This window comes from Schistocerca gregaria, chromosome 4 (genome assembly GCF_023897955.1).
Source record: "Schistocerca gregaria isolate iqSchGreg1 chromosome 4, iqSchGreg1.2, whole genome shotgun sequence".
NCBI lineage: Eukaryota > Metazoa > Arthropoda > Insecta > Orthoptera > Acrididae > Schistocerca > Schistocerca gregaria.
Genome location: NC_064923.1, coordinates 684,255,751 through 684,268,262, shown reverse-complemented (window position 1 = coordinate 684,268,262; position 12,512 = coordinate 684,255,751). Strand labels below are relative to the sequence as shown.

Here is a 12,512-nt window from a genome sequence, read left to right as displayed (position 1 = left end):
CATTTTGAAACCATGTTTGACTTGCATCCTGGGGCTTAATACGACATCAATCAAAGCTGGCATATGGTATCAAACCCGCCAGTTTATCCACAAACCTTATATCACTGAAAGATGATTCCTGGATGGATGGATGAATGAATAAATAAATAAAGATGTAGAGGTATACCATGTCAAAAAGAGCCCGATTCACTTTTCTGTAATTATAAATATCTATTCATCACATGTAACATCTGTGAAAGATCCCACAATAACAATGCTCAGGTTCTCAGGATAAAATAAACAATGAAAATAAAAATACTGCTTAGGATCATGTGCACATGATAATGGACAGTATGTATTTTGGAACCTCTGAAGGACACCTGTGTCATTACAGTATGCTATTGAATTAAGCCGCATTTTATGCATGAACTCGTACAAAAATTTAATTTAGATGTTCCCTTCCATTTTGGTCTGCGGTGTATTATTTTGAGTTTGCATCATAATACTGTCAACAGTGATTATTTTTTACTGTTAAAAAAGCTCATCCAAAAGTCATTTACTTATATAAACTTTCACCAAATGACATATGCCGCTAGACAGAACAGTGGGATAACCAGAATAAACCCACAGTCTGACAGCTATTCCTTTGTTCAAAATAATTTACTTTGGTGATGATTTTGTGATGCAATGTGCTTGCCTGCCACATTTAAACGTGTGTGTGTGTGTGTGTGTGTGTGTGTGTGTGTGTGTGTGTGTGTGTGTGTGCGTGCGTTTTAGTGGTAGTGATGGTGTTAGTGAGGCCAAATATACACTATCACAACTCTTCAATCCATCAATGGTAGCTTCTCCATTTCCAATTAGATCCAAATAGTTAGTTATACATGTGTACTGTTCACACATTGACTGAAACAATTCGATAATTACTCTACATAAATTACCAAACTGAAGGAAACTTTTTTTTTTCAATTTCATTTATGAAGAAAATGTTTGCATACAGATAATGTATTTGCAAAATAACACGAGTTGAATATATTACCCAACCCACCTCACCAAACAACTGTTTCCAGGATGTTCCTATAAAATAATAACGTTCATCTGAAGTTTCACCCACTGCTCAATCAAGATTTACTACAAGAAATATAGAAAAAAGGACATCGTTGTAGCTCCTAGGTACGATAGAATTACTTACGTGATGAGCGCTTCCCACTCAAAAAAATTTTCTTCGTTAATTGGTCCCGCAATTATGCCTTCGGGGGGATTTAATGTTAATTCTGAAATTCATGAGAAAAATAAAAAAAAAATCAAGTGAGTTCAACAACAATAACACGTAAAAACGTCTACGCAAAATTATACATTCATTGTCAAATAACATAACATCCCAATATGTATCCCTGGGTATTATAGAAGATTCAATATTCCTCTTACGTTTGTATTCTGCCATCAGCCTCCTTAATGCCGACCCTGCCATTTTCACATTTGTTTAACACCTCCCCACTCACCACATCTGTTTTATTATTATTATTTTTTTTAATCTCTGCTCTGTCGTGATTTGTTTTCACTGTATGACAGCGACTTTTCTTAACAAAACAACGAAATGGCTAAGATGCAGTATAGTCTCTGACGATATACTATCTTTGATACGTACAGTCTTTCATCTTTGTACTTGAATGTTTGCGCGGTGCTGGTGTGTTTATGCACGTGTGTTACAGAAAGTGTAAACTGCATGAGTAAAAATGCTTGTGTTGTTCGAAACGCCGGCAGGATATGCCATATTCAAGGTGGGTGTTACGTGACTAAATGATTATTTCTTTGAGGAAAAGAATAAAATAGTGTTATTAATCGGCTTTAATAATACGCTTTGTATAATAGTCGTATTTTTTTTTTAATGAAAAGAAGCATATTGAATAGGTTATGTATTCGTGTTGTGTGACGATATGGCGTTACTTGTAATAAGTATTCATTGGTGCTTTTATTAACCATGTGTGTTGTCTGTTAATTGCCACACTTCGACTTAACACCGTTTTTGCAATGAGTTTTACTGTTGAAAACTGACAGTATACTCGTGTGTGAATTAAGGAAAATTATAATTATTTTTCATTTACGTGCGCATATAATTGCTTTGGGAATGATATGTGAGGCATTTTTTTCGCATCCTTGATCTTTCCCAATGCCACTTCAATTTTGTGTGGTTTCTTACCGGCTTGTCAAATAAATCTGCGGTATTCTTTATCGCTTGTTTTGTTTACAGCAACAACTTCCAAATTTCGGCCTATGCCGTGCGTAAAATGAAGTAAACATTATAAATGAAGATAAGTTTTGAATTTTATTAATGCAGTGTGCACCCTATCGCGTTCGGCTACTAAATAATAGTGGTTAAGGAAAAATAAAATTTCACTCCTACCGCCTTTAGTTAATTTTTCACTACTTTTCATGAATTGAGATTTGTAAATACCACAGTGGTTTATCTGCTGTATGTTTATATTTCATCTACCGTAATTGCGTTACTAATGAGGTGATACACGCAATAAAAAGAAGGAAAAATCATTTTAAGTGCGTTGCTCGAGATTACCTTCAAAATATGTACCATTTATGACTTTTACTTTAAAATCTCTAATCGCCCGTGATTATGTAGAAAAAATGGCATTCTTGTGTCTCAAAAGCTGCTGCTGATGTAGCATGGTCTCACACAAGCAAAGGCACACAGTCCTTGCCTTATTCTTAATTCCCATTGGAGTTGATAATATTTGGTGGTGGTTGCCTGATCATATTTCTGCAATTTGCATTTTGTTATTGGTAGCCCTAATGGAGGCTGACACCTTGAAAATGCTAAGACAAGTTGTTTTGACTGCATCCTTAAAAATTCATTTCTTTTTTCAAGAAGCATGTTATCTCTCTGCTGAAATTCTCTCTACTGCACGCAACAAATGTTATACATATGTTTTAAGATCAGCTAGTTTCATTGTTCATGGTGATATATTCAGTAGTAAAAATAAAATAAGAGTTCACTTAGGTGAGGGAGAGGGTATTGTTTTATTCCATTTTTGCTATGTTGGAGCTAATACAAATGTTATGATATAGACCAGTGTAAGTGTACATAAAACATTTCGTATTTCCAGCTGCTAGATGAGAAGAAACTGTCAGAAACAGAAAATCTGTATCAAGATTTTGAAACTCCCGAAGCAGCTAGCAAGGTGTAAGTATCAGTGTTAAACATATATTAACTCTGGTAATCTGTGGCAGCCCTGTACATAATGACTTCTTGTAATCTGTCTCTTTTTTTCCCATCAGAGTGAAGTTGAAACATTTTGAGAAGTTCTCAGATACAACAGAAGCACTTGCTGCCACGACAGCTGCGGTAGAAGGCAAACTTTGTAAACCACTGAAGAAAACATTAAAGAAAATAATTTCAAAAGATGTGCAAGATCAACTTCTTGTGGCTGATGCCAAGCTGGGAAATGCCATCAAGGATAAACTCCAGCTGTCATGTGTTTCAAACACCGCTGTTCAGGAACTTATACGCTGCATCAGATCACAGATGGATGGATTGATAGCAGGATTACCAAAAAAGGAAATGGCTGCCATGGCCCTTGGTCTTGCTCACAGGTATGTGTTTACCTGACTAGCTTGCTCATAGGGAAACAGTAAAAGTCTTGCTCAGGACCAATGTCATATTTACTTGCCTCATGCAGAGAAATGTTGTCCTCTCTTGGCGTGACATAATGGGAATGAGTGGGGGTGTTTTAGATACATTACTATGCTGCCAAAGAGAGCAGCAGACAGACAGAGCGTTTCGAAGGAATATTGTCATGTTCACCCGTCGATAAACTACATCCTCTGAAATCTTAACATATTCAGAAGAAACAGACAGATACTTTGACAATCATGATTATTAATTTGATTTAAGCTGTGCTGTTAGGTGACAACCCAACCACAACCTTGTAACTTGCAACACTTCGGAAGAAACAGTAAAGTGTTTATGACATTAAAGAGTTGTAATTAAATTGCTTATCATTTCAGTAACAGCAGTATAAGCTGTGTTGTTAGTGACAATCTCGTAATCTGTAAAATATTCGGCAAAAAAGCAAGCCAAATACAATCAACAACAACAATTTTTAATTTACTATTTGCAAGTGAAACTGTCACATTCCAACACCTTGGGCTCAGCTGAGGTCGATCTGTCTTCTGAACAAGGTTTTCTTGAGCTTTCATTTTCATTGGCTTCACCAATTCAGACCAAAGTCTCACTTTCCAACCCAACCTAGACCTCCTGCTGAGCCACAGATCAGTCTGATTTATAGCTTTCACATTCTTTGGCTGTGTCAGCTCACAACTGTACTGTCACATTCCAACTTCATTACAGCCTCATAATTGGCTTCCTTAGAATACTGTAAAAGCGATGTTGTGTCTAACCATAGTTGATTCTTGCAGACACATCATCACTTTTACAGTATTCTGTGGAAGTCAAGTCATAGAAGCTGGCCACTAAAGGGATCATGTATATGATTTGAGTTCACCCCCTCAGCGTCAGTTACTGAAACTGGTTGGAGTGTAATAAAATGGCATTAGGGAAGCATCGAATTCCAACCATCTGCTTTGGCACGTGACGTCATCAATGTGGCAGAAACGCCTACTTCCAGTGTATACAAACTGGCGATGTTATCATCACTACATATACATACCAACAGACACAAACAGTGATAAAAGTGACATGAGAACGTCTCACACCAGCAATAATATGAAACTGCGGGAAATTGGGGGTTTAGGATGGGGACAAGCTAAACTCAACTTACGACATAATGTTACAGCCACAAAACCAACAGGAATCTTACTCTTCACTCGACCTATATAGCTCAAATTTAGCTCTTGATACCTACCGGTAAACCATAAATAAAGAAAAAACCACAAACTTCACACATCTACATAACTCACAAAACACCATCAAAACCAAAATCCCAGCAACTAAAAAAAAAAAAAACATGTTTAACAGGTCAATTAAAACACAACAGAAATACCATAAATATAAAGCAGACAAAACATCAGAATTACTACAGAATAAAACAAAAACTACTTACCAATAAAAACCTCCGACAAAATTCAATTGCTGTCCGCTGTGGCTGAGTGGTTCTAGGCGCTTCAGTGCGGAATCGCGCAACTGCTACGGTCGCATGTTCGAATCTTCCCTTGGACATGGATGTGTGTGATGTCCTTAGGTTACTTAGGTTTAAGTAGTTCTAAGTTCTAGGGGACTGATGACCTCAGATGTTAGTCCCATAGTGCTCAGGCTGGCTGGGAAGAGGGTGCGCGTGCGCGCGCGCACACACACACACACACACACACACACACACACACACACACACACACACACACACACAGAACCATGTTTAGCAAATACACCACACACATAAACAAAAGGGAAGTAACGTAACTCACTGAAAACGTAATAACGCTTACAAATCCATATTACTGTACTGGCTACACAGACTCAAACAACCCACGTTACCACTGTGATAACCAAGACTCAAGTGAACCCAATACCACATGTTAAACTTAACACGTTAGTATCCACTACCAGTGAGTGCCATCAAATACAACACATGAGATCTACAAACACGAACCTAATCAAAAACAAAGTGCCATTGTGACATCGCATGCCACAACACTATTACACCATGGGTCGAAGTAGGATGGAGTTGGATGCTTCTAATGACCCAGTAAAATAACATCAAAACTGTGGCTGCAGTATTTTATTATGTAAGTGAATGGCTGAACTCCTGGACATGGACAGACATAACAAACTTTCGGTGAATTGTTTCACTTGTTTAATTATGAAACTAACTTTAGATATTCCTGCAGATACATGCATGGATGCGTATAATAGTCCTGTATCACTGACATCAGACTGTTTTACTGTCACTTATTGTGCCAATTATGGAGAACAAAAGTCTGCTCTACAGGAGATTGGTTCTACAGAGATGATGTGAAACTATTTGTCCTTGAGATCTATAAGCCTATATTTATGCCTCGTATCCTGACTTCTGGATGACATTAAATACATATCCAAACTGTCACTTGGTGGCCAAAATACAGGTCTTATAGAATATAAGGCCAGCTTTGTGACGTGGCTCGAGATTATTAGCAGAGATAACTCTTATCTTTCTTAACATGATGAGTTTGTCTGATCTGTGAGAATGTTTGCAAATGGTGCTGATACAAATAAAAAAAAATTAAGACTCCAGAAATATGTAGTAACTTGCAGAAAGCTCTGCAGAGGATTGATGCTTGATGTACAGACATACAATTGACTCTCAGTGTAAAGAAATTTGGGAAAAAAATGATATTCTTTTTGTTGCTTTTATTTTATTAAGTTACAATCACATGAGTGTTCCACAAATCCTGTAACTTGTTTTGAGGAGCAAAACATTATCTTCAGACTAAAAGCATGTGCTGCAAACGATGATGTGACTTCCCTTTAAATTGCATTTAGGGAAAGTTCTGTCACTGTTAGTATCACATGGTTTTAGTCTGAAGTCGATTTAAAGTTCTAACTTTGCACGTTTTACTGTTTGCGTAGCTTCTTCTGCGTATTGTTTCATCGATTGTATCAGTACCAATTTGTATTGTGATATATTGTGAAATTTCGAACTTTAGTGAGTGAAGCAATAAACTAGTACTGTTATCGTTAAACTAAATTCTGCTCTTTTAAAAAATTTTTATGTGTGAAATAGGTTAGTTACAGAATTTTCGGATGTTTATAAAACTATGTTGTAGTTAAATTAGCAGTACAAGTGTTTTGGATATGTAATTTAGTTCGTAGCAAATCAGCTTTTGTGATTCACAGTCCAACCTTTGTATGCATCCCCCTGATTTCGTTGTATATCTACGAAAATAAGCATGCATTTTAGAGAATTTTTGGAAGGTACCATTGTCTTTTGCATAATCTATTTAAAATCACCCAATATGAATAAAATTTGTCGCTCAACATTTTTGATTTTCTTGATTTTTTTTATCATGACTTCCCTATAGGCAGACATTCACAAAACACTGTTTTATAAATTTTTATAAGGCATAGTTTTTTTCTGGCAGCAATTTTTACAATGGCGGTTGGGCAATTTTTAGCAGAAATCGACATTTGTGGAAAGTTTAATTGCCAAGTTATCTTAAAAGACATCAGAATAATTCAAAAACCAGTGTGCTCAGCATGAAATGAACTTCAGGCATAATTTTTTAAAATTTTTCTATCATGCAAGAGAGTCCCTCAAACTCTTTCTGTAAAGACCCTGAAAAAATTTATCAGTCTTCACTTTTTAAGGCCTTCAATTTTCATGAAGGAAGAGAAACTCACTAATAATATGTTATCTCTGTGTTGTGTACTTACATAACTACCTGCAGTAAAAGTTGCAGTCCTGAGAATGCACTCCTGTTTTTTCTAGAGCTTTTCAAAAATGGCCAAAACCCTTCTAACGTCAATTTTCGCAGGTCAATATCTAAAAAGGGACTGAATGAAAACAAGTGAAAATTTTACAGAATGTTCTTTATTCTCTTGGGAATATCTCACAAAAAATTATGACTGAGACTCAACTACATTGAGAGTTATAGAGCAGCAAATTTCAGTAAAACCGGTACCCTCTACATGCTCGTGCAGTGCCAAGTTAGCAAACAAGAGCTTGAAATTATTACAGTTGACAATGATCAAATGATGTTTAAATCATTACATACAATAAATGATCAAATATTTCTACTTTTAAATAACAATGGGCAGAGATAACAATTGGTGAGAGTTATAATTCTTAAAATTAACGGTACATTTGTTGTACTACACTTGCATATGTATACACATAATAATGTTTATCCATGTATACAGATTTAAAACTTCAGTTGTAACTACTTGCCAGCTGAAATTTTCATTAGGGAGTTAAACAAACACAGTATTTCATTGCATAGTTTATCAGTTATGTTGTGTGTTCTACCAGTCACTGTTGTTAGTTCAAGTGGAGTCAGCTTTCGTACTATTTTATTTGCAGGCACCCAAGCAGTGTCATTTTTGGAAAGCTGAAAGGCAGTTCTTGGACCAGAAGCGTGAAAGAAATGCACTAAAATATCATTGTTACCTTCACTTTTCTTTTCAATTTTTCCAAGCCACCACTTCTCATCATACATACAAACAACAAAATCGTTATTTGTAAAAGATGATACGTTTGTAAAACGTATTGAAGTTTGATGATCATCAAAGTTGGAGCCTTTGGAAGTAACAAAACATCTTATTTGATTGTCATGGAGACATATCTGTGATAGCTTCTTGTTCCTTTCCGTGTTAAACAACAATCAAATCTGAGTCAGCTTTGTTTTGATTTGTTCAGTTGAAGAAACAAATATATTTTTAATTCCAGTAATATTCTGTTGACAGTATTTGAACAAATCATGTGAAGTCAGGATCTGTTCTGAGTAAGGTCTTTGAAGGGAAGCTCGTGTAACTTCTCTTTTTGTTGTTCTGTCTATCCCATCGCAAGAATTCTTCAGTTTTCTGCAAAAATCACCAATCACTAAACAGTGGGTTTCTTTCAGGTTTTCTTTCGTTTCCTTAACATATTGAGCTTGAGCCTTTGAGATAAAGTGATGAGATTTTAAAAGCGCCAGCTTATCGGCAAGAGACTGTAAAAATTCCTTACTGGGCCTTACCTGTGTAATAAGCTCAACTCTATCAGTTTGTACCCATTGTTTGAAAACTACTTCATCAGGCAAGATGTCAAGTTCATTTTTTAAGATATCAAGTAGAGTATCTGGTCCAGGACATCTGCACATATTTCAAGCATACATTTTTCATTATCAATATCACAGACCATGAAAGCTATCAGGTCTTTATAATTTGCATTAAGCTTTGTGTTTTGATGATGCTTGCAAACGCATACAGTATGAGTTCCTGATTAACCTCGGAAGAACGCACCACTTTGGTCGTAAAACACAAAACAAAGAGCGGCCAATTTTGTTATCTGGGTATTTTTGTTTATAGAGGCTGTAGAGCTCATTCAGCGAGAAAAGAATTAACTTTTTCTGCTTCTGCACCTTAATGTTGTCAATCACAGTTAAAACACATTCCTTTTTACCAGGACACATGTGATTATTGTCATCATCCTCATAAAATTCTTTAACACTATTAATAACAACTTCACTTATTTTGTTGGCACCTTGTCTTTTCAAAAGATGTGGTACGATACCTTAATCCATAACTAGCTGCCTAGTTAACTTCACCATGTATTCAGATGCACCAAATTCCTCAATTATTTTTTTCTTTGACCATGATCTTGGCAAGAGGCTAATTATCTTAATTTTGTCATATTTACTGAAAACTTTGAATTTTTCTTTCATTTTGGTAATAAGTATATCATACTCACTTTGTACATTTTCTGTACTATTTCCATTCTGAGCATTTAAGTCATTATGGAAAGATTCTTCCAATTTTCGCTTGACAGCACTTGTAATTTTATTAGTTTTTCTTTGTCAAGCTGATAGTCACTGGTCTTTGTTGAGCTTTGTTATTTTACGTAAAGGAGATAATTCCAAAGTTTCACAGATTGATTCTACTTGATGCAAAGGATCATTCTCAACCAATTCAAAAGGCCCAGGAAGAAATTCAGGATTATTCTCAACACTAATTGCCACTTTTTCAGCTGGTTTATTTACAAATATTCTTGATGCGCAAGTTGGGCATTGAGCTTGTCCAGGAATTAGGTTAATATCCACATTTTTTTGTATAGGGGTTCAGCTAGTATTTTACACAAACCATTTTAACTGGCTTTTTGTGAGTACCAAATGTGTCACAACACTTTTTACCAAAAATATGGTTGTATTTGTATAAATGTTTATCTTTGTGGTAATAATATATATTAGAAATTTCTATAAAGTTCTTAATTTTAACAAACATTGTTCTCCAGCTGGCAAGGCACTCACTCTTATTAATTCTTGATGCACTTCTTTCTTGTTATTTTGTTTATGGCACTGTTCACTTATTAGTTCACCCACAAAACAACTCATTTCAATACTTGTAAAATCTACTATTCTTGAAAACAGTTGAAGATGGGAGACTTCAGATCTACAGTTACAAAACTCTTATTCACTTGTTTATTGTCTTGGGTCCTGCAAAGAAAATAATATGAAAAGTAACTCCAATGGAATTCACAAAGTGTCTGATAGAACACACAACATAACTGATAAACTATGCAATGAAATATTGTGTTTGTTTAACTCCCTAATGAAAATTTCAGCTGGCAAATAGTTACAACTGAAGTTTTAAATCTGTATACATGGATAAACATTGTTATGTGTATACGTACGCAAGTGTAGTACAACAAATGTACCGTTAATTTTAAGAATTATAACTCTCACCAATTGTTATCTCTGCCCATTGTTATTTAAAAGTAGAAATATTTGATCATTTATTGTATGTAATGATTTAAACATCATTTGATCAATGTCAACTGTAATAATTTCAAGCCCTTGTTTGCTAACTTGGCACTGCACGAGCATGTAGAGGGTACCGGTTTTACTGAAATTTGCTGCTCTATAACTCTCAATGTAGTTGAGTCTCAGTCATAATTTTTTGTGAGATATTCCCATGAGAATAAAGAACATTCTGTAAAATTTTCACTTGTTTTCATTCAGTCCCTTTTTTAGATATTGACCTGCGAAAATTGACGTTAGAAGGGTTTTGGCCATTTTTGAAAAGCTCTAGAAAAAACAGGAGTGCATTCTCAGGACTGCAACTTTTACTGCAGGTAGTTATGTAAGTACACAATACAGAGATAACATATTATTAGTGAGTTTCTCTTCCTTCATGAAAATTGGAGGCCTTAAAAAGTGAAGATTGATAAATTTTTTCAGGGTCTTTACAGAAAGAGTTTGAGGGACTCTCTTGCATGATAGAAAAATTTTAAAAAATTATGCCTGAAGTTCATTTCATGCTGAGCACACTGGTTTTTGAATTATTCTGATATCTTTTAAAATAACTTGGCAATTAAACTTTCCGCAAACGTCGATTTCCACTAAAATTTTCCCAACTGTCATTGTAAAAATTGCTGTCAGATTTAAAAAAAATCTATGCCTTATAAAAATTTATAAAACAGTGTTTTGTGAATGTCTATCTATAGGGAAGTCATGATAAAAAATCAAGGAAATCAAAAATGTTGAGCGACATCGCCTGGGTGATTTGAAATGGAATGACCCTGAGCAGTTTATAGCAAATCGGCAATTGTGATTTAGCTACTGTAGCGGATTTTCTAACACATTGTGTTACATCAAGTTTTCCCTTAAAGAGGTGTTGCCCTATATATTATCTGCATTTATCAAAAATTAACTCTGTTTTCAAGTTTGCGAACGACTGTAATTAACTCAAAATGTTTTATAGGAAACTAGTACTTGTCATCACAGGTTCTTGTGTTGTCTTACTAGACTTCTCATTTTGCTTTATCTATCAATTGTTATATGGAGTGAGCAACTTTTGCTCAACAGATTAATAGATAATCAGGAGGTTTAATTTAAAGTTATTTGTTCACTGCCTTGTAGTACATAGCACCAAGCAAAATGCAGTCCCACTGCGAATGCTGTTCTCAAACACGGAATGAGTTGGTTGACGTTCGTATGCAGCTGAAAATCGCCCTGAGTACTGTCAAATGATTGACAACTGTTTCGAATCGGTGTGTTGGAAGAGCTCCTGAGAGTCATGTACAGTACCTGTGATACCTATACCAGAAGCACCTCAAGTCCTATCCTCTCCTGTGGATTCTGTCTCCTCTGCAGAAAGTACAGGGTCTGTCATTGTCCATCCACTTGGCTGCAAGTGGCATGTCAGTGGGTAATCTAAGCATCCTGTACAGGGTGGGCAGGGGCCAGGAAGGACTCGGGGTGTTGTAACGATCCCCCTAACCAACAAGTCTGAGCTGTCTTTCACGAAAATTGATACATTGGGACTCACTTCACCTGTTTGGGGAACCAGTTTTGTCTGGTGTCAGGAGGCGGCAAACGCAAAATTGTAGAGCTCTATTAATTGCCGGCAGTTCAAACATATGACGAGTGATGGTACGCTGTAGGGAAATGGCAGTAAGGGACAGGAAAGGACACAAGGTCCACTTAGTGTGTATGCCTGGGGCCTTATCCATCAATTGAGGGTACAGGGTACAATCAGTTGCAGGCTGTGGCGCTCATTGAAACAATTGATGCGCTTGTCTGGGCTCTGAGGTCATTCCTGGGTCATTCCAGCAACTGGCAGAGAAGGTTGAGAAGGCTACACTTGTGCATGGAGTTTCAACGAAACTCACAATTTGCAGCATTGTCCTCAAAACTAATCGTGGCCCTTTGGTTCTGAGTTGAGCGGAAGGACTGAAACAGAGCCTTTGAAGGTTCTACGACAAGCTAGGCTGCAACTTCTGGGACTTGTGTCAAAGGGTCCAGAACTGTAGGGCCCTCCTAAGTAGGTTGGCTGTGCACTACATATCAGAGGCTGCTACTCGGGTAGCTGATTGTGTGTGACGTGCACACAAGGG

At 36.3% G+C, this 12,512-nt stretch overlaps 2 protein-coding genes across 2 annotated transcripts in view; one reads left to right on the top strand and one right to left on the bottom strand.

Annotated features, from left to right (window-relative positions):
• The window catches only part of LOC126268212 (ubiquitin-conjugating enzyme E2 G2), a 39,274-nt gene extending 37,690 nt beyond the window's left edge, over positions 1-1,584 (bottom strand). Inside the window, exons 1-2 of the mRNA XM_049973841.1 lie at positions 1,405-1,584; positions 1,169-1,250 (exon numbers count right to left, since the gene is read on the bottom strand). Of these exons, the coding sequence (XP_049829798.1) occupies positions 1,169-1,250; positions 1,405-1,447 (125 nt within the window). The 5' untranslated portion in view covers positions 1,448-1,584. The remainder of the gene's footprint in view (positions 1-1,168; positions 1,251-1,404) is intronic.
• Positions 1,585-1,591: 7 nt separating this feature from the next.
• Positions 1,592-12,512, top strand: part of LOC126268211 (nucleolar protein 58) — a 75,721-nt gene continuing 64,800 nt past the window's right edge. Inside the window, exons 1-3 of the mRNA XM_049973840.1 lie at positions 1,592-1,757; positions 3,096-3,172; positions 3,268-3,582. Of these exons, the coding sequence (XP_049829797.1) occupies positions 1,713-1,757; positions 3,096-3,172; positions 3,268-3,582 (437 nt within the window). The 5' untranslated portion in view covers positions 1,592-1,712. The remainder of the gene's footprint in view (positions 1,758-3,095; positions 3,173-3,267; positions 3,583-12,512) is intronic.